We start from the raw sequence: 24,725 nt of genomic DNA on the forward strand, positions 1-24,725 counted from the left end.
GAATTTTTATAACTGGATGTTGATTTTTGCTAAATTCTTTTTCTGCCTCTGTTGAGATAATCATACAATTTTTATCCTTCATTTTGTTATGATGGTATATTACATTGACTGGTTTGCAAAGGTTAAACCATCCTTGCATCCGTGAAGTCAATCCCGCTTGATCCTGGTATATAATTCTTTTAATGTATTGATGAATTTGGCTTGCTAAGATCTTGTTCAGGATTTTTGCATCTATGCTAATCAGGGATATTGGCCTGTAATTTTCTTTTCTTGTTGTGTCTTTGTCTGGTTTGGCATCAGGGTAATGCTGGCCTTGTAGAATGAATTTGGGAGTGTTCCTCCTCTTCTGTTTTTGGGAAGTGTTTAATAAGGAAGTGTTTAATAATGTTCGGTCCAATTCATCAGTGAAGTTATCTGATCCTGTACTTTTGTTTCTTGGGGGGTTTTGATTATGGATTCAATCTCGTTACTAATAATTGGTCTGTTCAGATTTTCTATTTCTCCATAACTCAGTCTTGGTAGGTTGTAAATTCCAGGAATCTATCCATTTTTTCCATTTTGTTCAATATGTTGGTGTATAATTGTTCACAGTAATCTCTTATCCTTTGCATTTCTTTGGTATCAGTTGTAACATTTCCACTTTCATTTCTGATATTATTTGAGCCCTTTATTTTCTTGGTGAGTCTAGCTAAAAGCTTGTCTATTTTGTTTATCTTTAAAAAAAACCCATCTCTTAGTTTCATTGATCTTTTCTGTTGTCTTTTTAGTCTCTATTTCCACTTTGGTCTTGGTTATTTCCCACTTCCTAGTAATTTGGGGCTTAGTTTGTTGTTCTTCTAGTTTCATGAGGTGTTTTTGTTTCTTAATGTAGGCATTTATTGCTATGAACGTCCTTCTTAGAACTGCTTTCACTGCAGCCCATAAATGTTGATATGTTGTATTTTCATTTTCATTTGTTTCAAGACATTTTTTAAAGATTTTATTTTTAAGCAGTCTCTACACCCAATGTGGGGCTTGAACCCACAACCCTGAGATTGTCACATTCTCCACTGACTGAACCGGCCAGGTGCCCTCAGTATATTTTTGATATTTCTTTTGATTTCTTCATTGATCCATTGTTTGTTTAGTAACATGTTGCTTAATCTCCATGTATATGTGTACTTTCCAGTTTTCTTGTAATTGATTTCTAGTTTCATACCACTGTGGTCATAAAAGATGCTTGATAATATCTCAGTCTTCTTAAATTTATTATTTATTTTGTGGCATAACATGTGATCTGTCCTGGAGGATGTTTCATGTGCACTTGAGAAGAATGTGTTCACTTTGAGAGGGAATGTTCTGTAAATGTCTGTTAGGTCCATCTGGCTTAATGTGTACTTCAAGTCCAATGTTTTATTATTGATTTTATGTCTGGATGACCTGTTAATGCAAGTGGGGGTATTAAAGTCCCCTACTATTGTTATATTGCTGTCTATATCTCTCTTTAGGTCTGTTAATATTTGCTTTATATATTTAGGTTCTTCTATGTTGGGTGCATAAATATGGACAAATTTTACATCCTCTTGTTGGATTGAGCCTTTTATCATTATATAGTGACCTTTGTTTCTTATCATAGTCTTTGTCTTAAGGTCTATTTTGTCTGATATAGCAGCTTCAGCTTTCTTCTGGTTTCCATTTGCCTGGAGTATCTCTTGCCTCCCTTCACTTTGTGCGTGTGTGTGTGTGTGTGTGCGTGTGCGTGTGTGTGCGTGTGTGTGTGTGTGTGTGTGTGTGTCTCCTTAACATCTGAAGTGAGTGTCTTAGGCAGCATATAGATGAGTCTTCTCTTTTTTTTTAATCCATTTTGCCACTCTGTGTCTTTCGATGGGAGAAGTTAGTCTATTTACATTTAAGGTAATTATTGATAGGTTTGGAATTACTGCCATTTTAACTGTTTTTTTGGGGGGCTGTTTTATAATTCCTTTTTTCCTTTTCTTGCTCTCTTTGTGATTTATGATTTTCTGTAGTGGTTTGCTTATTCCTTTCTCTTTCTCTTTTGTGTATCTATTACAGATTTTTGCTTTGTGGTTACCATCAGACTTACATAAAACAACTTATAACAGCCTGTTTTCAGTTGATAACAACTTAAGTTTGAACGCAGTCTAAAACTCTACATTTTTACTACCCCTCCCAATGTTTCATGTTTTTGATATCCTAATTTACATATTTTTGTCTTAGTTATTTGTAGTATTTTTGTCTTTTAACCTTCACACCAGATTTATAAGTGAACCTACCACCTTTACATTAGATTATTTTGAATTTTACTCTACCAGTGATTCTTATACTTGCCTTTTTTCCTAACACTAATTAGTGCCATTTCATTTCAGCTTTAAGTCCCTGTAACACTTCTTGTAAAACTGGTCTGGAGGTGATGAACTCCTTCAACTCTTGATTGCCTGGAAAACTCTTTATTTCTCCTTCAATTCTAAAGGACAGCTATGCTGTGTAGAGTAGTCTTGGTTGGCAGTTTTTTCTTTCAGCTTTGAATATATCATGTCACTTCTTTCTGGCTTGCAACATTTCTGCTGGAAAACTGCTGAGAGTCTAATGGGGCTTCCTTGTGTGTACCAAGTTGTTTTTCCTTTGCTGCTTTTAAGATTCCCTCGTTGTCTTTAACTTTTGATTAATTAGTTGTGATATATCTTGGTGTGGATCTTTGGGTTCCTCTTTTTTAGAATTCTCTGGGCTCTGGGTATCTGTTTCCTTTTCCAGGTTAGAGAAGTTTTCGGTGTTATTTCCTCAAATAAGTTTTCTGTCCCTTTCTCTTTCTTCTCCTTCTGCGACTCCTGTACTGAGAACACTGATCTTCTTGATATTGCCCATAAGTCCCTTAAGGTATTCTTGTTTTTCTTTTCTTCTCCTCCTCCCCTTCCTTCTCCTCTTCCTCTTTCTCCTCCTCTTCCTTCCCCTCCTCCTCCTCCTCCTCCTCCTCCTCCTCCTCCTCCTCCTCCTCCTTCTCCTCCTCCTCCTCCTCCTCCTCTTCTGCCTTCTTCTTTTCTATCTCCTCCTTCTTCTCCTTCCCCTCCTCTTCCTCCTTCTCCTCTTCTTCCTCCTCCTCTTCTTCCTCCCCCTTCTCTTTCTCCTCCTCCTTCTTTTCCTTCTCCCCTCCTCCTCCTCCTCCTCCCCCTCCCCCACTTCTTCCTCCTCCTTGTCGTCCTCCTCCTCCTCCTTCTTCTCCTCCTCCTCCTCCTTCTTCTCCTCCTCCTCCTCCTTCTTCTCCTCCTCCTCCTCCTTCTTCTCCTCCTCCTCCTTCTTCTCCTCCTTCTTCTCCTCCTCCTTCTCCTTCTCCTCCTCCTTCTCCTTCTCCTCCTCCTCCTTCTCCTCCTCCTCCTCCTCCTCCTCCTTCTCCTTCTCCTCCTCCTCCTTCTCCTTCTCCTCCTCCTCCTCCTTCTCCTCTTCCTCCTCCTCCTCCTCCTCCTCCTCCTCCTTCTCCTCCTCCTCCTCCTTCTCCTCCTCCTTCTCCTCCTCCTCCTTCTCCTCCTCCTCCTTCTCCTCCTCCTCCTCCTCCTTCTCCTCCTTCTCCTCCTCCTCCTCCTCCTCCTCCTCCTCCTCCTCCTCCTCCTCCTTCTTCTTCTTCTTCTTCTCCTGTTGCTGCTTTGATTGGATGCACTCCACTGCACTGTCTTTGAGTCCACAGATCCTTTCTTCCACTTCATGTAGTCTGCAGTTGAATACTTTAGTTGTACTTTTTCAGTTTAGTTATTGTCTCCCGCAGCTCTGTGATTTCTGTTTGGTACTTTCTTATGTTTTCTGTCTCTTACCTGGAATTGCCACCAAGGGGGTTCAGGAGAACCTCGGTGAGCATCTTTATGACATCAACTCTTTATCAGGTAAATCACTTATCCCCATTTCATGAGGATGTTTTTGTGAGGTTTTATCTTGTTTTGTGAGATTTATCTTGTGAGCAAATATTTTCATGTGCTTATTGACAAATCATGTATCTTCTTTGGGAAAACGTCTGTTCAAGTTTTTTTGCTTATGTTTCAATTGGGGTGTTTGGTTTTTTTTGTTGATTTTTAGGGGCTCTTTCTATATTCTTCATATTAGCACCTGGATATCAGTCATTTGGAATGTATTCCTCTGTTTGTTTTTTTTTTTTCATTTTCCTTGACTCTGTTGGTTTCTATGCAGTGGGGAAAACAGCCACCTCTTCCAGTCTTGAAGGAATGGCCTGGTGTAGGAAATGAACCTTATTGTTCAACCCTTCCCTATTTCTTGGTTGTCTCTCACACCTTTTTGATTGTCAAAGCAGCTTGCTTTGTTCTTAGTGGCTCCCCATAGCTGAGGGTGTGCCAAGACCTGTCAGGGGTCCAGGGGAGGATCTAAGTCTGCATCTAGATTCGGGCTGATTGGAAGCCTGACCTTCAGGCAGCAGCTTAAACAGTATGCAAATATACCCGTTTCAGGGGAAGAGGGGAACATAGGCATTTCTGTCTGCTCCTTTTACACTGAGCCACTGGGATGATAGCCAGTTAAGAACTATTTCTTTGTTTGCTACTGTCCTGTTGAACCCATAAACACAAGCCCCACTGGCCACCTGCTTTTGGTTATTTTGGGTGTACACCCAGAGTGGAATGGCTGGATCGTATGGTAATTCTATTTTTACTTTCTTGAGTAATCACTGTACTGTTTTCCACAGCGGCTGCGCCATTTTACATTCCCACCGACGGTGTGCCAGGTTTCCAGATTCTCCACATCCTCACTAACACTTCTTATTTTCTGTTGTTGTTGTTGTTGTTGTTGTTTAAATAGTAGCCATCCTAATGGGTGTAAGGTGATATCTCGTTGCAGTTTTTTTTCTTTTTATTGTGTTAAAATACACATAATGTAACACTTATCATCTCAACCATTTATTTACTTATGTGCATCTTAACCATTTTGAAAAAGTATACAGTCCAGTGGTATTAAATACTTTCTAGGGGCATCTGGGTGGCTTTGTCAGTTGAGTGTCCAACTCTTGATTTTGGCTCAGGTCATGATCCCAGGGTCATGGGATTGAGCCCTGTGTTGGGCTCTGTGCTAAGGGTGGAGGCTACTTATGATGCTCTCTCCCTCTGCCCCTCTTCCCCACCTGGGCACGCTCTCTCTCTCTCTCTCTCTCTCTCAAATAAATTTTTTTTAAATCTTTAAATACTTTCTAGTGTTGTACAGCCATTACCATCATCCATCCCCCCCATAACTGTTTTTATCTTGTAAAGCTGAAACTCTTTTAAGCTCTATTAGACAGTAATTCCCCATTCTCCCCTCCCCCCAAGCCCGGCAACCATCATTCTATTTCCTGTCTCTATGATTTTAACTCTGCTAGTTACCTCATATCAGTAGATCACACAGTATTTTTTCTTTTGTTGACTGGCTTATTTTACTTCTCACGATGTCCTCAAGGTTCATCCATGTTGTAGCGTGTGTCAGAATTTCCTTCTTTAAAAACATTGTTTTTAAATGTTTATTTGTTTCGAGAGAGAGAGGCAGAGAATGAGCAGGGAAGGGACAGAGAGAGAAGGGGACACAGACACAGAATCTGAAGCAGGCTCCAGGCTCTGAGCTGTCAGCACAGAGCCTGACGCAGGGCTCAAACCCACAAACTGCGAGATCATGACCTGAGCCGAAGTCGGACGCCCAACCGACTGAGCCACCGAGGTGCCCCAAGAATTTCCTTCTTTTTAAAGATAGAATAACATTCCATTGTGTGTATATGCCACATTTTGTTTTTCCATTCATCCGTTGATGGACACTTGGGTTGCCTCCGTGTTTGAGGTATTGTGAATAATGATGCTACGAATATGGGTGTACAAATATCTCTTTCAAGACCCTGTTTTCAATTCTTTGGGGTGTATACCTGGATCATATGGTATCTCTGTTTTTAATTTTTTGAGGAATCTCCATACTGTTTTTCCACCATGGCTGTACCATTTTACATTCCCACCAACAGTACATGAGGATTCCCTTTTCTCCACATCCTCACCAATGCTTGTTGTTGTTTTTTGTTGTTTTTCTTTTAATATTATAACCATCTTAATAGGAGTGAGGCATTATCTTACTATAGTTTTGGTTTGCATTTCCCTAATGATTGGTGATGTCGAGCAAGTATTTTCGTGTACTTATTGACCATTCATGTATCTTCTTTGGAAGATGTCTATTCAAGTTTTTTGCTTACGTTTCAATTGGGCTGTTTGGTTTTTTGTTGAGTTTTAGGAGTTCTTTCTATATTCTTCATATTAGCACCTGGATATCAATCAGATATATCACTTGAAAATGTTCCCTCCCAAACTGTGGCTTGCCTTTTCACTCTGCTGATTGTGTCTTTTGATGCACGGAAGTTTGTTTTGTTTGTTTGTTTGTTTGTTTTTGATTTGTCCAATTTGTCCATTTTTAATCCCCTGTACTTTTGGTATCCTATCCAAGAAATCATTGCCAAATCCAGTGTTATGAAGTTTTTCTGTTTTCTTCTAAGATTTTTGTAGTTTAAGCTCTAACACTTAGGTCTTCAATCGTTTTTGAGTTAATTTTTGTATATGATGTAAGGTTAAGTGTTCAACTTGACTCTTTTGCATGCGGGTATCCAGTTTTCCCAGCACCACTTGGGCTTTCTCCATTGAATGGTTTTGGCACCCTCCTTGAAACCATTTGGCCACATATACAAGGGCTTATTTCTGGACTGTCTATCCTATTCCTTTGGCTTAAATGTCTATCTTTATCCCATTACTACACTGTTTTTGATTACTATAGTTTTGTAATAGCTTCAGAGATTTGAAATCAGGGAATATGAGAATTCCAGTGCTGTTCTCTTTTTTTCAAGACTGTTTTGGCTATGTGGGGGTCCCTTGAGATTCTATAAGAATTATAGGATGGGCTTTTCAATTTCTGCATGAAATGCTGTTGGGATTTGGTAGAGATTGTATTAAATCTATACATCACTTTGGGTAGTACTGACATCTTAACAGTATCAAGGCTTCCTGTCCATGTGAATGGGCTGTCTTTCCATTTATTTGTGTCTTTTTCATTTTTTTAAATGTTCATTTATTTTTTAGAGAGAGAGAGAGAGAGAGACTGACGCCGAGCATGAGCGGGGGAGGGGCAGAGAGCGAGGAGACAGAATTGGAAGCAGGCTCCAGGCTCTGAGCTGTCAGCACAGAGCCCGATGCAGGGCCTGAACCCACAAACTGCGAGATCATGACCTGAACCAAAGTCTGACGCCTAACCAACTGAGCCACCCAGGCGCTCCTATCTGTGTCTTTTAAAATACCTTAGAGCATGTTTTATTATTTTTAGGTTACAGGTCTTTCACCCCCTTGGTTAATTTTATTCCTAAGTATTTATTCCTTTTGATGCCACTGTAAATGGAATTTTGTTTTTAGTTTACTTTTGAGATCATTTGTTGTTAGTGCATAGATATACAACTAATTTTGAGTGTTGGTTTTGTAATTTTGCAACTTTGCTAAATTCATTTATTCTAACAGATTTTTTGGTGTAATCTTTAAGGTTTTCTACACATAAAATCATGTCACCTGCAAACAGAGGTAATTTTACTTCTTCCTTTCCAATTTGGGTGTCCCTTCCTTCCTTCTTTCCTCCCTCCCTCCCTTCCTGTCTCTGGTTAGGACCTCTAGTACAATGTGGAATAGAGGTGGTGCAAGCTGGCATCCTTGTCTTGTTCCTGATCTTAGAGGAAAAGCTTTCGGTCTTTCACCGTTGAGTATGGTATTACCCGTGGGCTTGTCCTATATGGCCTTTATTATGTTGAGGTATGTTTTTTCGGTTCCTAGTTTGCTGAGGCCCATTTTTCCTTTTTCCTCTGTCCTCAACCCAGATAGAGACCAGTTTGTCCTCTTCCTTCAGGTAATGACCCTTCCTTCATTTTAAGGTGGACACCTGAAGGAAAGCAGTTGCGAGTTCCCTTCTTCAGAGAATTTCCCCACAGTTCCCTTCCCCTTTCCATTCATTTAGCCGTTCACAATGCCCACCTTTGCTGGGGCTGCACTGTGTGCCGGGCATGGGCATGGTACTCTCCTGCCCACAGAAGCTTTCACCATGTTGTCTCAGCCTTCACAGGAGCCGTCTGAACTAAGAATGATCTCTGCCCCCATATCCAGCAGCAGATGCGCAGAGGTGCCTGCTCAAAGCAGAGCCAGCTCCTATGACTCCTTGCCCTGATGTATTAACTCCAGGCTGCTGCTGCTTCTGTGTCCAGCCATTAAGCTGTGTTGCTGGCCCACAGCAGGTGCCTCCTGTCCCTCCTGAGCTGGCTGTGATAGAGGTGGAAGGGCTCAGGTCCAGTCCCTGAGGTCTGCTGTCTCTCCTTGCATTGACAGAAGTCCTGGGCCTACGTCAAGAAGTGTAAAACCAACATGCGTCCAAACCGGGGCTTGGTGGCTCAGCTGTCAGAGTGGGAGAAGGTCGTCCTCGGAGACCGTGTCACAGACACCTTGGATCCACTCTACTGATCTTTTTGTGGCCCAGCTATGGGTCCCGAAGAACCTCGCTTGGGGGCTTCTTGTGGGTACTGGGCCAGGCTGTGTAACCAGGTTGGTGTGGAAAGAGAAGGCCTTTGCTGTCTGAAGTCATGTAGCAGCCTCCTGTAGTGGTTCTTCTCCGGCTCCTCGTTCATGCCACAGAGCAGGCAAGACTCAGCAGGAATCCCCCCATCCCTGGGTCATCCTGGACACCCTTCCTGCACTCCTGAGGCTGCCTCTGGAAAAGCATTTGGCTGTCTGAACAGCTATCCCACATGCCCCGGTGACTTGGACCCTTTGGAGGCTATCTGGGAGGAGTTCCAGGGGAACTGCCTTATGTTGGTCCACAGGGGTGTCACAGTGCCCACCTATGGGCAGAGATCCCCCCCCCCCCCCCCCCCCGCCCAGCTCCAGAGATGCCAGGCCCAGCCTTAGCCCAGGTGTCAGTCTCCACAGTTCTAACAGGTTTCTGGCACGGGGCACACCGTTGCCTCATCCCTGGTCCTATAACTCCCCAGCCAGTCCGATGGCTTCTTCAGAGTTCCTTTCCTTCTCCCCCACTCATTTCCTCCTGGCTGGCTTCCCCAAGAAGAGATTTCCACCCCTCCTATCTCCCACACCCATGCTTCTGGAAATTCCTCAGGTCTTAGGGGGATTTTCTTCGGAATGTGCTTCCAAGCTCTGGAAGCACCCACAGCACAAGTCAGGAGATGGCACAGACGATGGGACTGACAGGGAATTTGGGATGTCTGCCCCTGTTCAGTCACCAAACATTCTCTGCCACCCACGTGCGGCTGGGGAGGGACCTAGAGGTGAAGGCCATCTCACCTTCCAGGACTCTTTGCAGAAGGGTGAAATTGTCCTGCTCCCCAACGGAAGCCCAAGCCCTCAAGGAGTGGGGTTTTGCCCGACGGATAGGGCTTTCCAGCCAGCTCAGGCCTGAAATCCGTTGGGCTAGGAACAGGAACAGAGTTTGGGAAGGCTGCAAACAATGGCTCTGTGGGTTAGGGACCTCCTGGTAGGAAGGGCAGAGCCGCTGGCACGTTTTCTTTGGGGACCTGGTGGGGATTAGCCTTGTGTGTTAGGACGGGCAGTCTGGTGGCTCCTGCGAGGACAGTAGCGGTGAGTCTGGAGGCTGGGAGACCGTAAGGCTGCCGCTGTAAAAATCCAAGCCAGAAAAGAGGCTTGGAATCCTCTTCCTGCAGAGGTGCTGCTTTCCCAAGGACGAAAGTGTTTGAGGCAGGGGTCACCCCCGTGGGCTTCAGTTTACTGTCAGCGTGACCGGGCGGAGCTCTGCGGGGCGTAGCACGTGGCTGGCACGATCCCGTGGAGCCTGAGCTGGAGCCGGCGACCCCGGCGCGCGCCAGCCCCAGGATGGGCTGTGAGCTGCGAGCGGCGGGGAGAGCGCCCCAGCACACGTGGCCCCGCCCCCGCCCCGCCCAGGGCTCGGATTGGCTCAGGCAGGGGGCGGGGCTAGCGCTCTGGTAGCTTCAGGCCTTTTCCCATTGGTGGTCTTGGCGGCGCGAGCCCGGAAGCGGACGGGGGCGGCGGCGGAGGCGGCTGAGGCGCCTCGGGCGGGCCGGGGTTGCGGCGAGGTCCCAAGACTCGGCTTGTCCGGCGTGTGGCCCGGCAGCCATGCACCCCCCGGCCCCGGGCCCGTTAGGCGACTGCCTGCGGGACTGGGAGGAGCTGCAGCAGGACTTCCAGAGCCTCCAGGTGAGTGCCAGTGCGGGCGTCCATTGGCCCAGAGCCACGTCCCTCTGGCTCGAGGTCAAGGGTCGGGCAGCCCTGGGTCAGGCAGTGGGGGCTCAGGGCCAAGGGTCGAGGACGCTGGCGTGGCACCGGAGGGCGAGGAGGCCCTGGGTGCTGGTGGCCCTAGCTGGACCCTCCTCTCGGCCTCAAATGAGTGTCCGGCGGCAGCCCCCATCGCCGGCACTGCCGCTGCGACCCTGGTGGGGACCCGCTGCACCTAGCGGACCTGGGGCCTTGTGCGGGCGCCTCGGAAAGAGGTCCCTGCCCCGTCCTCTCCTAGGAGAGCGGCCTCCTGAGTCAAAGCCGGCCAGGCCCAGTCTTGGGTCGGTCACCTCGCAAACGTGCCGTGCCTCGGGCGCCGGGCGCCGGCACGGCTGGAGCCAGAGCAGCGCCAGCAGCGCGGTCCCCGCCCTAGGACAGCGCTGGGAGGTCTGGGCTCCCCCGGGAGGCAGGGTAGTGGTGTGTAGGTGAAGTGCCTGGATGGGGGCGGGGCCCATCCAGGGTGAAGGACAGCAGCCACGGAGGCAGGACTATGTGGCTACTGTAAAGAGAGTGAGGGGAGAAGTGGGTGGGCCAGACCCTGCAGGGACCTCATGGACGGGATTGGAATCTTTCTGATACCAGTAGGGAGCCATGGGAGGAAGTGTCTGGATCTGACTTGTATGCACCCTGTGCTGTTCTGTGGGGAGCCCCGAGGGGAGGGGTGAAGGCTGCTGGTCTCCTCTGGACAGGAGAAACTGGTTGGTAGGGGTGGCAGATGCAGCACATGTTGGGTTCTGAGGGGGGTGTGGTGGCCCCTTTGGGCCATGGGAAACAAAAGAAGACCTAGAAAGGGTAGAGTACCTAGGCCGGCTGGGTACTTGGTCATGGCTTTATCTCTCCTGAACTGGTTCCAGCTCCTTCCTGTCTGCACTGAAGCCTTGTAGCCCAGCCTGGGCCTGGCCAAGGCTACTGTCACTAGAGTTTCTCCTGGAGTCCTGGGCAGAGCAGACTTAGTCTCCCAGCCTGGCCACCCCTGCCTGACCTTCCTCACACTTCCTATGGTTGTCTCCAGGCTTCTCCTCTGGAAACTCACCCACCAGGGCAAAGTGCTCTGGGAAGCTTTGGGCCAAAGGTGCTGGGGGAGGGGTAGAAGGACTGATCTTACAGCTGGAGGTCTAAGGGCTGGAGCCTGATGATCTTTAACCTGGGAAGCAGATGCGGGGAGTGCCAGAGCAGCAGGCGTCTTGGACAACCTCAGCTCCCCTGTACTAGCAGGCCGGGTAGGCAGGAGGATCCGAGAGGACCAGGGTGGCTTCAGGCAGCCTGATTGGTCCAGAAGGTAGACCTTGGGCCTAGAATCCGAACTCGAGGTGGGAACAACTAGTAGGTGGGCTGAGACCAAGAAACTTTCAGAAACTAGTCTGTTTCTGGGACAAGGGGGTCGTGATGGCCTCTGGGCTTTGAGGAGGAGCCCCATCCCCTTGCCTGCCTTGGGGAGAGGGCAACCTCAGGGAGGTCCTTGGGCCGGCTGTCTCCTTTCTTTCTCAGACCCTCCAGAGGAGCCCCTGGGGCGTCTCTGCCCCACGCCCTGTCCAGCAGGCGCTGGCTCAGGGGCCTTCTAACCAGCCTGAGCCTTCCCCCGCCTGCTCCCCAGGAGACCCACCGGCTGTACCGCCTGAAGCTGGAGGAGCTGATCAAGCTGCAGAACAGTTGTACCAGCTCTATCACTCGGCAGAAGAAGCGGCTCCAGGAGCTGGCTCTTGTCCTGAAGAAGTTAGGACCCTCCCCCGCTGCTTCCACAGTCCCCCATGCCTCCCGTACCACCCTGGCCTAGGGCTGGGGAGTGGGCGTCGGATCTGGGTTGGGGGAGAGCTGGCACGGACTCCCGAGTGTCCCGGGCGTGGCGTCTCCCCTCGCTGGGTCCTGTTGACCCTCCCGCCCCACGGGTGTCGGCTGGGGATACCTGGGGGCCCCCTGCCCTGACTCTGGCTTCTGTCCACCTGCAGATGCAAACCCTCCCTTCAGTCGGAGGCTGAGGAGGCTGCACGGGAACTGGAGAACCAGATCAAGGAGCGCCAAGGCCTCTTCTTCGATATGGAGGCCTATTTGCCCAAGAAGAATGGGTGAGACCCCCCTCCCCCAAGCTCCGTTCAAGATGCTCCTGGGCGGCGGCCTGAAGAGCAGTTTCCTTTGGTTGCTTGGCTGGCAAATGTTCCCTCGACCTACTCTGGGCCGAACAGTCAGGCCCAGCCCTGTGTCCGGGAGATGGCACGAGTGACAGTGACAGTTCACGGAGATGGGTGCTTTGGGGAGGAAGGACAAGAACTAGAGGAGCACAGTGAGGGGTGCCTCACCCAACCTGAAGGTCAGGGAAAGCGTGGAGCACGAAGGAGTGAGCCTGGCGGGCATGGGAGGGTGGAAACCGCAGGTCTGGCCAGAGCTCAGGGAGGTGGTGGGCGACCAGAGGGGAAACCAGGCCTCGGAGTTTGCTTTGGCCCCGGTAGGCCGGGCAGAGGGACCTTTAGATCAGCCACCGTCACTGAGGAGAGTGGCAGGGGACAGTGTACAACCCTTCGCCGAGTAAAAGAGACCGCAGGCAGCAAGACAGCTGAGAAAGAGCATGTTCCAGAAGGAGGGGACAGCAGCCTCAGATCAGATGGCCCGGGGGGTCAGAGGCCATACGGAAGGGAAATGTTTCCTGGAAGTCAGGGCGGCCTTGGAGAGAACCACTCCACAGGATGGTGGAGGTGGAAGTTGGTAAGCGGGTGACCAAGAGCTGGGGGACGGGCACATTTAGGCAGCTCTTCCCAAGCTTGGCTTTGAGTGGAAGGGGAAACCAGCAACTGGAACTTGGCCTAGGGGTGGGGGTGGGGGAGTGCTTTTGCTGCGCCCTCGTTTGTGTGTGTGTGTGTGTGTGAGTGTGTTACTTTGTACCTGGGGAAGACCTGGGCACATGTACCTTCGGGGAGGTGGGACCCCCGGAGTGAGAGACCCAGTAAAGGGAAATCACTGGGGAGGTGGGAAGTGCTGGGCGTGGGCCCTTCTCATTTGTGAGGGGAGGGCGAGCAGAGAGGGTGAGGAGGGAGGCCCAGGAGAGGTCAGCCGCCTGGAGGGAGGGTTTGACGAGGCCACTGCAGGGATGGCGTAGGGAGCTGGGGGTTATGGGGTCGACAAAGTGGCTGACGTGCAAGGGGGGCTCGAAACCTCAGCTGGCTTGGGAAAGGAGCCTGGGGTTGGGGGGCCTGGAAGCCTCAGAGAGGGCCAGGGTCCACATGGGGCAACCCACCTGGGAGGCTCAGGGTCAGAGCACAGGCTGAATTTCGGAGGGAGCCCTTCTGGGCCGGGAGGGCCCTGGCGGGGCGGACTGGGGGCTGAAGGCTGTCAGGTAGTAGGAATGGGGGAGGTGATGGCGGGTGTGTGCGCTCACAGGCACCGAGCCCTGCCCCGGGCTCGCAGGGGCCATCTGAGATGTGGGCACGGCTGCCGGAGGGTGGGAGAGCCAGGCCGCCCTGGAGGCCCTGGGGAGAGACCAGGGAGGGGACGCTGCTGGTTTACCCTGGAGCGGGACTGGGGAGCAGGCAGAGAGGCTGGGCCTTGGCGTCTCCCTCCCCTCGAGTGGGGCCGCAGCACCCCCAAGGTCGGAACCCTAGGCCAAGGCCACGGGAAGTCCGGGTAGGGATGGCGGCCCCAGCTCTGCGCCTTTGGCTGCCCTCCCCGTCGGAGCCTCTCCTCACCTGGTGACCCCTCTCCTAGGTTGTACCTGAGCCTGGTTCTGGGCAATGTCAACGTGACACTCCTGAGCAAGCAGGCTAAGTAATTTGTTGTCGTGGGCTGGGTCCCCACCCTGCTCGCCACCCTCCCGGGTCCTTTCCATCCCGCCCCAGCTGCCCCGGCTAAGCCTCAGGGCGCAGCGGTCAGCGCCGGGGTCGCTGTCCCGGGCCAGCCCGTGCCTCCTGCGGAAGTGTGTCTGGAACAGGAGCCTCCCTTCCGGGTGGAGGCGAGGGTGGGCCCTGCCGGCACCCCGGCCTGTCCCACGAGTGTGTGCCCACCCAGGTTTGCCTACAAGGACGAGTACGAGAAGTTCAAGCTCTACCTCACCATCATCCTCATCGTCATCTCCTTCACCTGCCGCTTCCTCCTCAACTCCAGGTGGGTGCGCTGCTCAGGACTAGGCCCCCGCCCCCCTCCAGGCTCTGGCACCAACCCTGTGTCCCCTCCTCAGGGTGACAGACGCCGCCTTCAACTTCCTGCTGGTCTGGTATTACTGCACGCTGACCATCCGAGAGAGCATCCTCATCAACAACGGCTCCCGGTGGGCGAGGGGGCGAGGCGGGCGCTGGAGCTCCCCAGGGAGGGGGTGCGTGCCCCGGGCCCCCGAGAAGCAGGCACCGGACCGGGGTGCTGCTTTCTTCCCGCCTTGGCCTTGCTCCCTGTCCCTGAGCACCAGTCCTGGGGGTTGAGGGGACAGGAGTGACACTGGCTTCCCTATGTATGCAGGATCAAAGGCTGGTGGGTTTTCCATCATTACGTGTCCACCTTCCTGTCGGGAGTCATGCTGACGTGGTGAGTGGCAGGGCTTGGCTCCCGGGCCCTGGGGGGGTCGAGGGGGCGAGTGCGGGCCAGAAAGGTGGTGCCCCCCGAGCTCCTTACCCTTCCCACCGCTTTCTCCCTCAGGCCCGACGGCCTCATGTACCAGAAGTTCCGGAACCAATTCCTGTCTTTCTCCATGTACCAGAGTGAGTATCTCAGAGGGCCCCGCTCGGCTCAGGAATCCCCCACGGGGAGGGGCGGGCCGAGGACGTGGGGCCCCAGCCTGGTTCTGATGCCCCCGCCCCAGGCTTTGTGCAGTTCCTGCAGTATTACTACCAGAGCGGCTGCCTGTACCGCCTGCGGGCCCTGGGCGAGAGGCACACTATGGACCTCACTGTGGGTGAGTCGGGCGTGGCCGCCCTGCTTGGGAGCCCTGACAGGGGGGCCGGAAAGGGGAGTCCTCTCCTGTCCACGTGGGTCTGAGAGACCGTGCCCATCTCCGTCCTCTTTCCTCCCCGCAGAGGGCTTCCAGTCCTGGATGTGGCGGGGCCTCACCTTCCTGCTGCCCTTTCTTTTCTTTGGACACGTAAGTCGTCTCTGCCCCTGCGCGTCTGGCTGGGCATCCCCGTGTTCTGGCTTTGGGCCCGAGTGGGGACTGGGATCTGCTGCTTGAAACCTCCCATTCCTCCCAGTTCTGGCAGCTTTTTAACGCGCTGACGTTGTTCAACCTGGCCCGGGATCCTGAGTGCAAGGAGTGGCAGGTGAGCGGGGGCGGGGGGGCCCCCGGAGAGGCATGCCGGGAGGGCCGGCGCCCGGCCCCGTCCTGACCCCGCTTCCTCCCCCAGGTGCTCATGTGCGGCTTCCCCTTCCTCCTACTCTTCCTTGGCAACTTCTTCACCACCCTGCGGGTTGTGCACCAGAAATTCCACAGTCAGAGGCGTGGGAGCAAGAAAGAATGAGCCTGGGCCTTCCCCCGCCCGCCCGGCTCCCTACGACACCCCTGGCCTGGAAGCGGGTTCTGGCCCCTGTGTTGAGGGGGTAGGGGGCTCCCCTCAACCGGGAGGGTCTCTCCTGCTCTCCCTGGGGTGTTGTGGGCTCTGTGGGCCCCAAAGGCTGTGCTGGAGAGGAGGGGCCTGGGCCTATGGCCCAGGCCTGCGGGGAGCTGGGGGCCGGCAGCCTCAATAAAGGAAGAGCGGCACAGAGGTGGCTTGAGGCGTGTGCTCTCCGAAGGGTGAGGCAGGGCCTCCGCGCCACCACAACATGGGTTCTCGGGGCTCCTGAGCTGCTCTCTGGGGGTCTGAGTAGACCCAGGGGGGAGGCCCCGGATCTGCTCAAGCAATACCAGTCAAAATACAGAAAACAGAACTTTATTCCAAGGACCAGAGATTATTTAAAATTATTTACAGTCATTGAAAATAATGCGGAGGGGCTGGGCCCCAGCTCAGCTGAGAAGAGCCCCTTCTGTACAGCCACCAAGGGCCGGAGATGTTCACAAAACACAGGCCCTGGTCTCCCCTGACCACATGCCCTGGGGCCGGGGTGCGCCAGAGGGTGCATCTGGGGCCTGGACCGGTCCCTCGGCCCACCTCCCGCGGCAAGAAACCAGCCAGGAGACTGGCAGAAGGGAGCGAGGAAGGTGATTACAGGGAAAAAGCAAGTCTGTGGGGCTTGAGGGGCAGGGCCGGGCCGCCCCTAGCTCCACACGTCCAGGGAGTAGCGGCCCTTGGTCATCAGCTTCTTGATGTAGTCCACGGCCTGGGCGTGCTCCATGGCCCCCACCTCGGCCACGATGTCGTAGAAGGTGTTCTGCACATCCCTTGCCATGTTCCGAGCATCCCTGGGGCAGGATGGAGGTGGCACTGGGCAAGGGGCCCCCCCCAACCCCGGGCAGGCAAGCCCCACCCCGCCCCTCCCCTCCTCTGCCCCCACTCACCCGCAGACGTAGATGTGGGCACCCCCCTCGTGGATCAGCTTCCACAGGTGCTCCTTGTCCCTCTTCAGTAAGTGCTGCACGTAGACCTGGGGCGGGGGGGACAGAGGTGGCACAGTGACGAGGCGGGTCCCGCGGCCCTGAGGCCCAGCCCAGAGGGGCCCCCCCGAGGCCTCACCTTGTGGGGCTGCTCCCGAGAGAAGGCCACGTTGAGCTGGGTGAGGGAGCCGTCCTTGTGGAACTGAGTCAGCTCTTCGCGGTACAGATAGTCCTCGTCAGACCGGCGGCAGCCATAGTAGAGCAGCGTCTCCCCCACATCCTTGCCTGGGGCGGCGGGCAGGGGTGAGAAGGTACCCAGGCACACGGAGCCCCACAGAACCCCACCCCGTGCCCACACACTTACCCTGCTGCCGCAGCCAGGCCCGCTCCTGGATGAAGCCTATGAAGGGTGCCACCCCTGTGCCAGGGCCCACCATGATGACAGGGGTGGTGGCCTTGAAGGGCAGGCGGAACTGGGACTTGCGCACAAACATGGGCACCAGGGCCCGGCGGCCGTTCTCCCCTGCAGGCTCCTTGGCCCGTAGCCAGCTGGTGGCCACCCCCTTGTTGATGCGGCCAGACTTGGTCTCGTACTCCACCGCCACGGCACAGATGTGCACGGAGTTGGGGTGGACCTGGTGGGAGTGGGGCAGGGGTGAAGACACCTGAGGCCCTTCTCTCCTGCCCCCCCTGGCCCTGTCACCCCAGCCTCCTCAGCACGGGGGCTCTTCTCACCCTTCCTGGTGCCCAAACCTCAAAAGCCCCTTTCCAGCAGCTGTCCTGGCTGGCTCTCAACACCAGTAGAGAGCCGTTTGCAGTCAGGCGCTTGGGGCAGAGCTGGGGCCACAGCTCAGGGCACCCATCGGCTGTGTCCTCCCTACGTGGGCTGGTCCTCGCACCTTGGAGGATGAGGCGATGGAGTAGTAGCGGGCCTGGAGACGAGGCAGCAGCTCACACAGGTGGTCGATGGGGGGCCGCAGGGACGGGTAGTCCTGCAGGATGGCCAGGATGTGCCGCCGAGCCTCCACCACCCAGCTCAGGTACAGCTCCTGGGGAAGGCCAAATGCGGGGTGAGACCTGGAGGGGAGTGAGGGGAGGCGCCGTGGCCCAGGTGACAGGGCTGAGGTGGTGGCTCCCCGGGTGCGGTGGCAGCAGGCCTACCTTGCCCTCGCCCGAGGAGGACGCCATCTTGCGCAAGTGCTCCTGCTCAGAGGGCTCCGAGGCGTACTGTGCCAGCTCATAGAGCACATTGGTGCGTGGCGGGTTGGTGATGTCCAGGTAGTAGGTGAGGGCCGTGCGGTACGAGGTGGGGCAGGGGAAGGGGTGCTTCTTGTTGGACTCCTCTGCAGGGAGAGGGGAAAAGCATTTGGGGTTAGTGGCCGCTGCCCAGCTAATCTGTTCCAGAACGTGGAATCGTGGGGTCTTGTGTCTGAGGGCCACGAGGGCACCAGGGCTTTGGGCTTAAGCAGCTCAACCTATCTACGGCGTTGCCAGGGGCCCATTCCTGCCGGCTGCCTCGGGTCCCGGGCTGGAGGGCAGGCAGCCTCGATTCCAGGACTCACCGTCCAGATTGTTCAGGGACATGATGACGTCCAGGTCAGCACCCAAGATCTTGCCGAGCTGGCTGACCAGGGCAGAGTCATTGGCTGGGTAAACGGCCACATGGTCCCCAGATTCATACCTAGGGTTGGTGGGGGGGTGGATTCGAGGCTCAGGAGGGGGTGGAAGGCAGGGCCCGGAAGCTCTGAGAGGGGTGGGTTGGGGGAGGGGGTGGCTGCCAGCACCTGAGTTTGGAGTCTGAGATGTCTAATTCCAGGTGCATGAGGTGTCGCTCAGTTCCCTGGTTCAGCTTCCGGTTGGTGGTGACCTCAGCCAAGAACGGATTCTTGGCATCAAAGGGGCTGGGTGGGAAAGAGAGCAGCTCAGTGATTGGCCAGGCCCTCAATCTGAATCTTCCTGCCCCCAAGGGACCCTTCTGGTTTCACAGAACACAGGGAACCTTAGAGCCAGCCTCCCAGGGCCCCAGGAAACCTCTCCAATTATGTAAAAGGTTCTCCCAACCAGATTCAAGGCAGTGCCCCCAGTGACCCCCAGAAGCGGGCAGAGCTAGGTTATCAGTGTCTCCATTTACAGATAAGGAAACTGAAGCCGGTTCCTAAATGTGGGGGAGACCCTTCACCCACTACCTGTTTGTGGGCCGAGTGCATAGGAGGACCAGGCCCCTTGTAGGTGGCTCCCTATGACAGAAGGTGCCTGGGTCCTGCCTGCACAGTCACTGAAATGTTGGGTTTCCTGTTAAAGCAGGGCCACTGGTCTTAAATCCTCAGGGTGTTAGGGGGACTTTTTCCTGGGCGGCTCCAGGAATCTGGGCACCGCCCCGGGGTAAGGCAAGTCAGGGGCCCAAGAGAGGAATGCTGTTTTTGGATAAAAAGTCCAAATACTGAGGCAGGTTTTAAGAAAGTGAGTCCTTCCTGCCAGGGTTCAACCTGGACCCACAGCCATACTCCGGATGTCCTGCTCCAGGCACTGGTAGGGGCCTCCCCACCCCCGGATACTTAGAGCAAAATGTCACATTAAGTACAAACTGAGCAAGTGTCTGTCTCCTGGTGGCCGTGCCCTGGCCTGAGGGACCCCTGGGAAGAGCCAGGGGGCAGGGCCGAGGTGCGGGTCTGCCTCTGTTCCTCTGCTCCGGGCCTTACGCCCTCCCGTGTGGTGGAGGTGAAGTCATGGGTGCTCCCACCCACGCCCACTCGCGGGCAAGGGCCTGCAGGGACACACGGGACTGCCAGCCATCGGGGGCACCCACGGCCACGGGCCCCCAACCGTGCTCTCTACTCACGGTTTCTGGTTCTCGTAGCTCTTCAGTCGGCCCATCTCCCCCGTGTACACCTTGGCCACGTCTATGTCTGTGTGGACCACGAGCTCGTACTGGCGAATGCTGGCGAGGGGAGACAGGGTGAGGTGGGGAGGGTCCGGAGGATGGTGGGAGGGCTGGGGAGCCTGGGGTGCTGCAGGCTCCGAGGCGATTCTGGGAGAAGGTGAGGAAAGCCCCCCCAGTGCCCGTCCCTTCCAGGCAAAGCCCAAGTGCCTTAAGGTGGGGCCCAGGACCCCCTGGTCCAGTGACTGAGCATCTGCCAGCTTCTCCTGGCGTCCCCGCCAGAACCCAGCGGGCCAGGTGTCCCACCCCGTGTGCGGACGCACACTCACCTGGACTCCTCTCCGGTGGCTTCCACCCCAAAGTGTTCGCACACGGCCGGCCAGAACTGCTCTCGCCACGTGATGAAGTCCTCCTCCAGGCTGGCGGAAGGAGGGAATGAGGCCGGCCCCAGGGAGCCCCTCTCCCCGCCCGGCCCGAGGAGCCCCCTGGGATGGGGCCCGAGCCACCAGGTGGCGGTTGGGGCGTCTGTGCCAAGCAGGGGCGCTGGGAGCCCAGAGGACGTAGAAAAGTGAGGGGGGGGATGGCACCGGCCTTCCCTTGCCCTCGGTGACGCCTGTACACGTGGCTTTGCGCTCCCCTCACGTGCCAGGGTCGGCCCTGACCCTGTGGGTTCCCCAGACGTGCCGGCCGGGGTCGGGGCTCCGGGCACTCACTTCCCGTCGTCATCGCCCATCCCCAGCTCGAAGATCCGCTGGGCGCCGAGCTGCTCCAGCCGCTTGTCCACATACTTGCCCATGGCATTGAAGTGCTCATAGGTCTTGTTCCCGAGACCAAACACCTGTGTGGACCCAGGGACGGGCCTGAGGCCTGGTCAGCGGTCAGGGGTGGGTCCCCCCCGTGCCGCCCAAGGGTACGCCGCACCCGTGGGCCTCTACATCCTCCAGACAGCTTGCACTGTGAGGCGGGCCACCTCTGGCCCCCGGAAGTGGCTTTGTTTCAGTGGCATGCGGCCCCTAGGCCTCCCTCAACCCTGGGCGGCCAGCAGGGTCAATTCACCCTCCCCGCCCGGTGTTCCCGGCCCGGCCTACGGCGGTCAGCCTGCTTTGGTCTACCGCAAATAGTGCCCCCGGAGCAAAGCAGGGCTGGGGACCCGGGGGGAGCAGGGACTGTCAGCACTGGGGCCCAGGGCAGAAGAGAGGCCTGACCCGTGAGCAGCCCTTCCCGCCGGGTCCCCCGCTCTAAGCCTCTGTTCTGACACCTTGGCCTGCCCTGGCTCATCAGGACGAGGTGGGAACTGAGGGTCCAGAGGCACCGTAAGGTGCAGAAGCCATGGGAGAGAAGATGGGGAGGCTCACCGCATACTTGACTCCGGAGAGGTCCATATCCGTCTCCTGGAGCCAGTCGTAGAAGTCCTGTGCGTTGTCTGTGGGGTCCCCCTCGCCATAGGTGGCCATGCAGAACACCGCCAGGGAGTTCTCGATCTCCGGCAGGCTGCCCAGGTCGGCCTGGAGAGACGAGAGCAGGGCCCGGGCCCAGCGACCGTGACTGAGCCTGTGTCAGGGGTGTGCCTGATGGGATGCAGACAGGAGAGCCTAGGCCCTGCCCAGGGCGGCTGCTGTGGGATGGGAGGGAATGATTCCATTGGGAAGGGGCACGAGCAGTCGGAGAAGGCTGCATGGAGGGGGCTGACATTTGAACCAGTGCCTTTCCAAAGGAAAGGGAACAGCAGGCACAAAAGAACATGTGTAAGGGCCTGGGTGTTGACAGGCAGAAGCAGGCTGGGTTCTGGGCACAGAACCACAGAAGGTGGTTCTGTGCACCGGGCCCTGGGGGAGAACCTCATGGTCCCACCACGTCCTGGGACCACAGCAGGGCCCGGGCTCTCGCAAATTCCTAACCAGCTGCTGGCTAACTTAAAACCCAGGTCTGTGGACGGACGGGCGGCGGTGCCGGTCCCCAAGACCCAAGGGTGGGGGTAGAGCGGGTGGGGGACGGTTGGGTTTGGGAGACAGAAGAGCTCGTGTGGTGAACTCAGGAGAGACTGGTTTTGGGGGAAAGTACATCTGGCAGCAGCCCCATCAGGGGAGGAGAAAGATGGCAACTAGGACCTCTTGCCCGTCAGCCTCTTCCCTTACTGTCCACCGTGTCTATGTGGGGCTGGTGGCCTGGCTGTCATTAGCTCCCTGACCCAGAAAGAGGCAAGCAGACGGCTAGAAGTTTCTTGGGCTTTTGAGAGCTGCTTCCATGTTAGGGGAAGGGCAGAGAGCCGATCCCTTGAGGACAGTGAGCAAGGTGAGCCTGTCCCTCGGCGCCATGCTGGGGGCAGAGCACCTGGAAGGGACACTGAGTCCTTCAGACTGAGTCCAGTGGTAGCCCGAGGGAGCGACAGGTCCACGGCAAATGGGGGCCTCTACCCCCAAACCTCAGGCTCCCCGGGCCCCTCCCCAAGTGGCCAGACACACCAGTTAATGCAGCCTCATTTCAAAGCCCAGTGAAGGGCTCCCTGAGATGGCTGCAGGGGGGCGGAGGGAGAAGCGGAGGCCCCTCCTCCCCAGACTGCTGAGACCCCTTCATTAACAGGCCACGCCCCCCGCCCCCCCCTCTTGCATCCCCTCGCCCCGCCCCGCCCCGCCCAGAGCTGAGCTGGGAAGGCTGAGCGTGGGCGGTGCCAGGCGCCCATGCGCATGCATGGGGCCGGCTGGCTGCCTGGACAAACGACAGGAGAGGCCCGTCCGTCCCTGTGGCTGACTCGCCCTTTACACACGTCCACGATCCGGATGCCCTCCCTGGTCAGTGCTACTGAGGGAGCCAGGAGAAGGGTCGGGAGTGGGGACTACTCACCAAGTCATACTCCTCGGGGTCTGCAGCCATGCCCCGCATCCCGTAGCGGTGCGCGTCCTTGGACAAGCGGTTGGCAAACTCTTCCGCCGTCCCCGTCTGGGAGCCGTAGAACACGATGATGTTCCTGCCCTAGGGAAGGCCAGGCACGTGGGGTCAGTGAGGGACCAAGAGCCCAGAGGCTTCTCCAGAGACTCTAGGTGGCCATAGGGTGGGCTAGGCAGGTGAGGTCTGTCCAAGGCATCCTCTTCCTTCCTGCCCCAAGTCTTCCTAAGTCACTCCGGGGCTATCGTCCCACTGCCCCAGCTACTGTGGAGGACAGTGACAAAGGCCACCCAGACATGCAGCTGCTTAAGATCACACTTTGGACAGATTTTTAAAGGACACGTTAAAAAGCACAATGTAATGTTCGGTAAAAAAAAGATGACCATGGGGCGCCTGGGTGGCTCAGTCGGTTAAGCGTCCGACTTCAGCTCAGGTCACGATCTCGCGGTCTGTGAGTTCGAGCCCCGCGTCGGGCTCTGGGCTGATGGCTCAGAGCCCGGAGCCTGTTTCTGATTCTGTGTCTCCCTCTCTCTCTGCCCCTCCCCCGTTCATGCTCTGTCTCTCTCTGTCTCAAAAATAAACGTTAAAAAAAAAATTAAAAAAAAAAAAAAAAAAAAGATGACCAAACAGTATTCTAGCGCAATCCAATTTTGTTCTCTATGCACAATGGTGTCCATATATACATTTATACACACGCACGCACAAGGGAAAAAAAATCTAGCAAGAAGTATACCAAGAGTCTCCAAATGGAGAATCATGGGTAAGTTTTTCCGAATACCTATTCTTTATAAAAATCTAGACAAAAGGAAAGGTGCCCAATGGGCCGGCTCCCACATTCTTCATTCCACCCTCCTCCTCCTGTGGCCTCTACAGCTGGAACTCTGCTCCCCAGACTCTCAAGGTGGGGCAGCAAATTTGGCCCAGCCAATCAACGTGCTTGATGAGGTCTGGAAGGTGGAAGTGAGGTACTGGCCACCTTCTGGTCCCTTTATGTAGCCATGAGGTTTCTCAGCAGTAGGATTTCAGTGCCCTGACCCCTAGAGGGGTCTCTGGTTTTTGCATGGAGCCCTACATATAGGTACAAAGGAAGAAAAAAAAAAAAATGTATGGATTATAATTGCTTTAAAATGTCTGCATACCTTTTACATTTCCTGAATTTTCTACCAATCATTTAAAAAGGTATTTTACTTTATTAAAAAAATTTTTTTCTAATGTTTATTTTTGAGACAGAGCGTGAGCTGGGGAGGGGCAGAGAGAGAGGGAGACACAGAATCCAAAGCAGGCTCCAGGCTCTGAGCTGTCAGCACGGAGCCCGACGCCATGAACCGCAAGATCATGACCTGAGCCGAAGTCGGACACTTAATGGACTGAGCCACTCAGGCACCCCTAAAAAGTTATTTTAAAATAATAACTTACAAAAACTACTTTATAAAAAAGAAAGGCTTATAGAATATCAGGCTAAGGGGACAAAACAGGATATAAAATAGCAGCTAAATGTTTACAGCAGCATCAAAACATATGAAGAACTTCAAAATAAGCCTTAAAAGGAGCGCCGGGTAGTTCAGCCGGTTAAACGTCCGACTCTTGGTTTTGCCTCCAGTCACGATCTCAAGGTTTGTGGGTTCAAGTCCCATGCGGGCTCCACACCAGCAGTGCGGACGCTGCTTGTGATTTTCCTCTCGCACTCTCTCTCTGCCCCTCCCCTACTCTTTCTCTCTCAAGATAAACTTAAAAAAAAAATTAAGCCTTAGGAGGAACCTGCAAGAAGTTACGGATTAAGGGTTCAACCACAGGGAAAGGCCCTGGGTTTGCAGGGGAAGTCTCAACACAGAAGAGGTCCAGTTCTCCGTTATCGATCCAGAAATGCAACGCGAGCTGGCGAAAAATCTGAACAGCTCTTTTTACTTCCTCAAAGTGATATCAAAAAATAAATATAGGGGCGCCTGGGTGGCGCAGTCGGTTAAGCGTCCGACTTCAGCCAGGTCACGATCTCGCGGTCCGTGAGTTCGAGCCCCGCGTCAGGCTCTGGGCTGATGGCTTGGAGCCTGGAGCCTGTTTCCGATTCTGTGTCTCCCTCTCTCTCTGCCCCTCCCCCGTTCATGCTCTCTCTCTGTCCCAAAAATAAATAAAAAATGTTGAAAAAAAAAAAAAAAATAAATAAATATAAATTCATCCGCTGGAACAGGACTGAGCAGCGAAAAGGAACGAAGTGCTGATGTGCGACACAGACCGGACAACCCTT

At 54.4% G+C, this 24,725-nt stretch overlaps 3 protein-coding genes across 9 annotated transcripts in view; 2 read left to right on the plus strand and 1 right to left on the minus strand.

Moving 5' to 3' along the window:
- The window catches only part of STYXL1 (serine/threonine/tyrosine interacting like 1), a 72,106-nt gene extending 63,506 nt beyond the window's left edge, over positions 1–8,600 (plus strand). For all 6 annotated transcript variants that reach the window (XM_081791696.1, XM_081791695.1, XM_078440446.2 and 3 more), the window contains one exon: positions 8,349–8,600. In XM_081791696.1, coding sequence (XP_081647822.1) covers positions 8,349–8,480 — 132 coding nt within the window. In that variant the 3' untranslated portion in view covers positions 8,481–8,600. The remainder of the gene's footprint in view (positions 1–8,348) is intronic.
- Positions 8,601–10,000: 1,400 nt separating this feature from the next.
- Positions 10,001–15,956, plus strand: TMEM120A (transmembrane protein 120A). The gene is made up of 12 exons (XM_060649228.3): positions 10,001–10,205; positions 11,878–11,996; positions 12,230–12,346; positions 13,977–14,036; positions 14,277–14,372; positions 14,446–14,535; positions 14,721–14,786; positions 14,898–14,959; positions 15,061–15,153; positions 15,275–15,339; positions 15,446–15,514; positions 15,599–15,956. The coding sequence occupies exons 1-12, from the start codon at positions 10,125–10,127 to the stop codon at positions 15,710–15,712; spliced, it is 1,032 nt and encodes a 343-aa protein (XP_060505211.1). The 5' UTR covers positions 10,001–10,124; the 3' UTR covers positions 15,713–15,956.
- A 148-nt stretch (positions 15,957–16,104) lies between these two features.
- POR (cytochrome p450 oxidoreductase) overlaps positions 16,105–24,725 on the minus strand; it is a 64,041-nt gene continuing 55,420 nt past the window's right edge. For both annotated transcript variants that reach the window (XM_060649225.3, XM_060649224.3), the window contains exons 4-16: positions 22,442–22,570; positions 20,956–21,105; positions 20,314–20,438; positions 19,930–20,019; positions 19,562–19,660; positions 18,507–18,623; positions 18,285–18,403; positions 17,884–18,065; positions 17,622–17,771; positions 17,087–17,357; positions 16,862–17,007; positions 16,687–16,772; positions 16,105–16,590 (exon numbers count right to left, since the gene is read on the minus strand). In XM_060649225.3, coding sequence (XP_060505208.1) covers positions 16,446–16,590; positions 16,687–16,772; positions 16,862–17,007; positions 17,087–17,357; positions 17,622–17,771; positions 17,884–18,065; positions 18,285–18,403; positions 18,507–18,623; positions 19,562–19,660; positions 19,930–20,019; positions 20,314–20,438; positions 20,956–21,105; positions 22,442–22,570 — 1,809 coding nt within the window. In that variant the 3' untranslated portion in view covers positions 16,105–16,445. The remainder of the gene's footprint in view (positions 16,591–16,686; positions 16,773–16,861; positions 17,008–17,086; positions 17,358–17,621; positions 17,772–17,883; positions 18,066–18,284; positions 18,404–18,506; positions 18,624–19,561; positions 19,661–19,929; positions 20,020–20,313; positions 20,439–20,955; positions 21,106–22,441; positions 22,571–24,725) is intronic.

This window comes from Panthera onca, chromosome E3, assembly GCF_046562875.1.
Source record: "Panthera onca isolate mPanOnc1 chromosome E3, mPanOnc1 haplotype 2, whole genome shotgun sequence".
Classification (NCBI taxonomy): Eukaryota; Metazoa; Chordata; class Mammalia; order Carnivora; family Felidae; genus Panthera; species Panthera onca.

What these genes read in the sequence shown, in the direction of transcription:
- TMEM120A (XM_060649228.3), top strand. Translation starts at nt 10,125, where the DNA reads ATGCACCCCCCGGCCCCGGGCCCGTTAGGCGACTGCCTGCGGGACTGG. An exon ending in CTGGCTCTTGTCCTGAAGAA is followed by an intron (nt 11,997 to 12,229) that starts GTTAGGACCCTC and finishes GTCCACCTGCAG; the next exon opens with ATGCAAACCCTCCCTTCAGT. An exon ending in TATTTGCCCAAGAAGAATGG is followed by an intron (nt 12,347 to 13,976) that starts GTGAGACCCCCC and finishes CCCCTCTCCTAG; the next exon opens with GTTGTACCTGAGCCTGGTTC.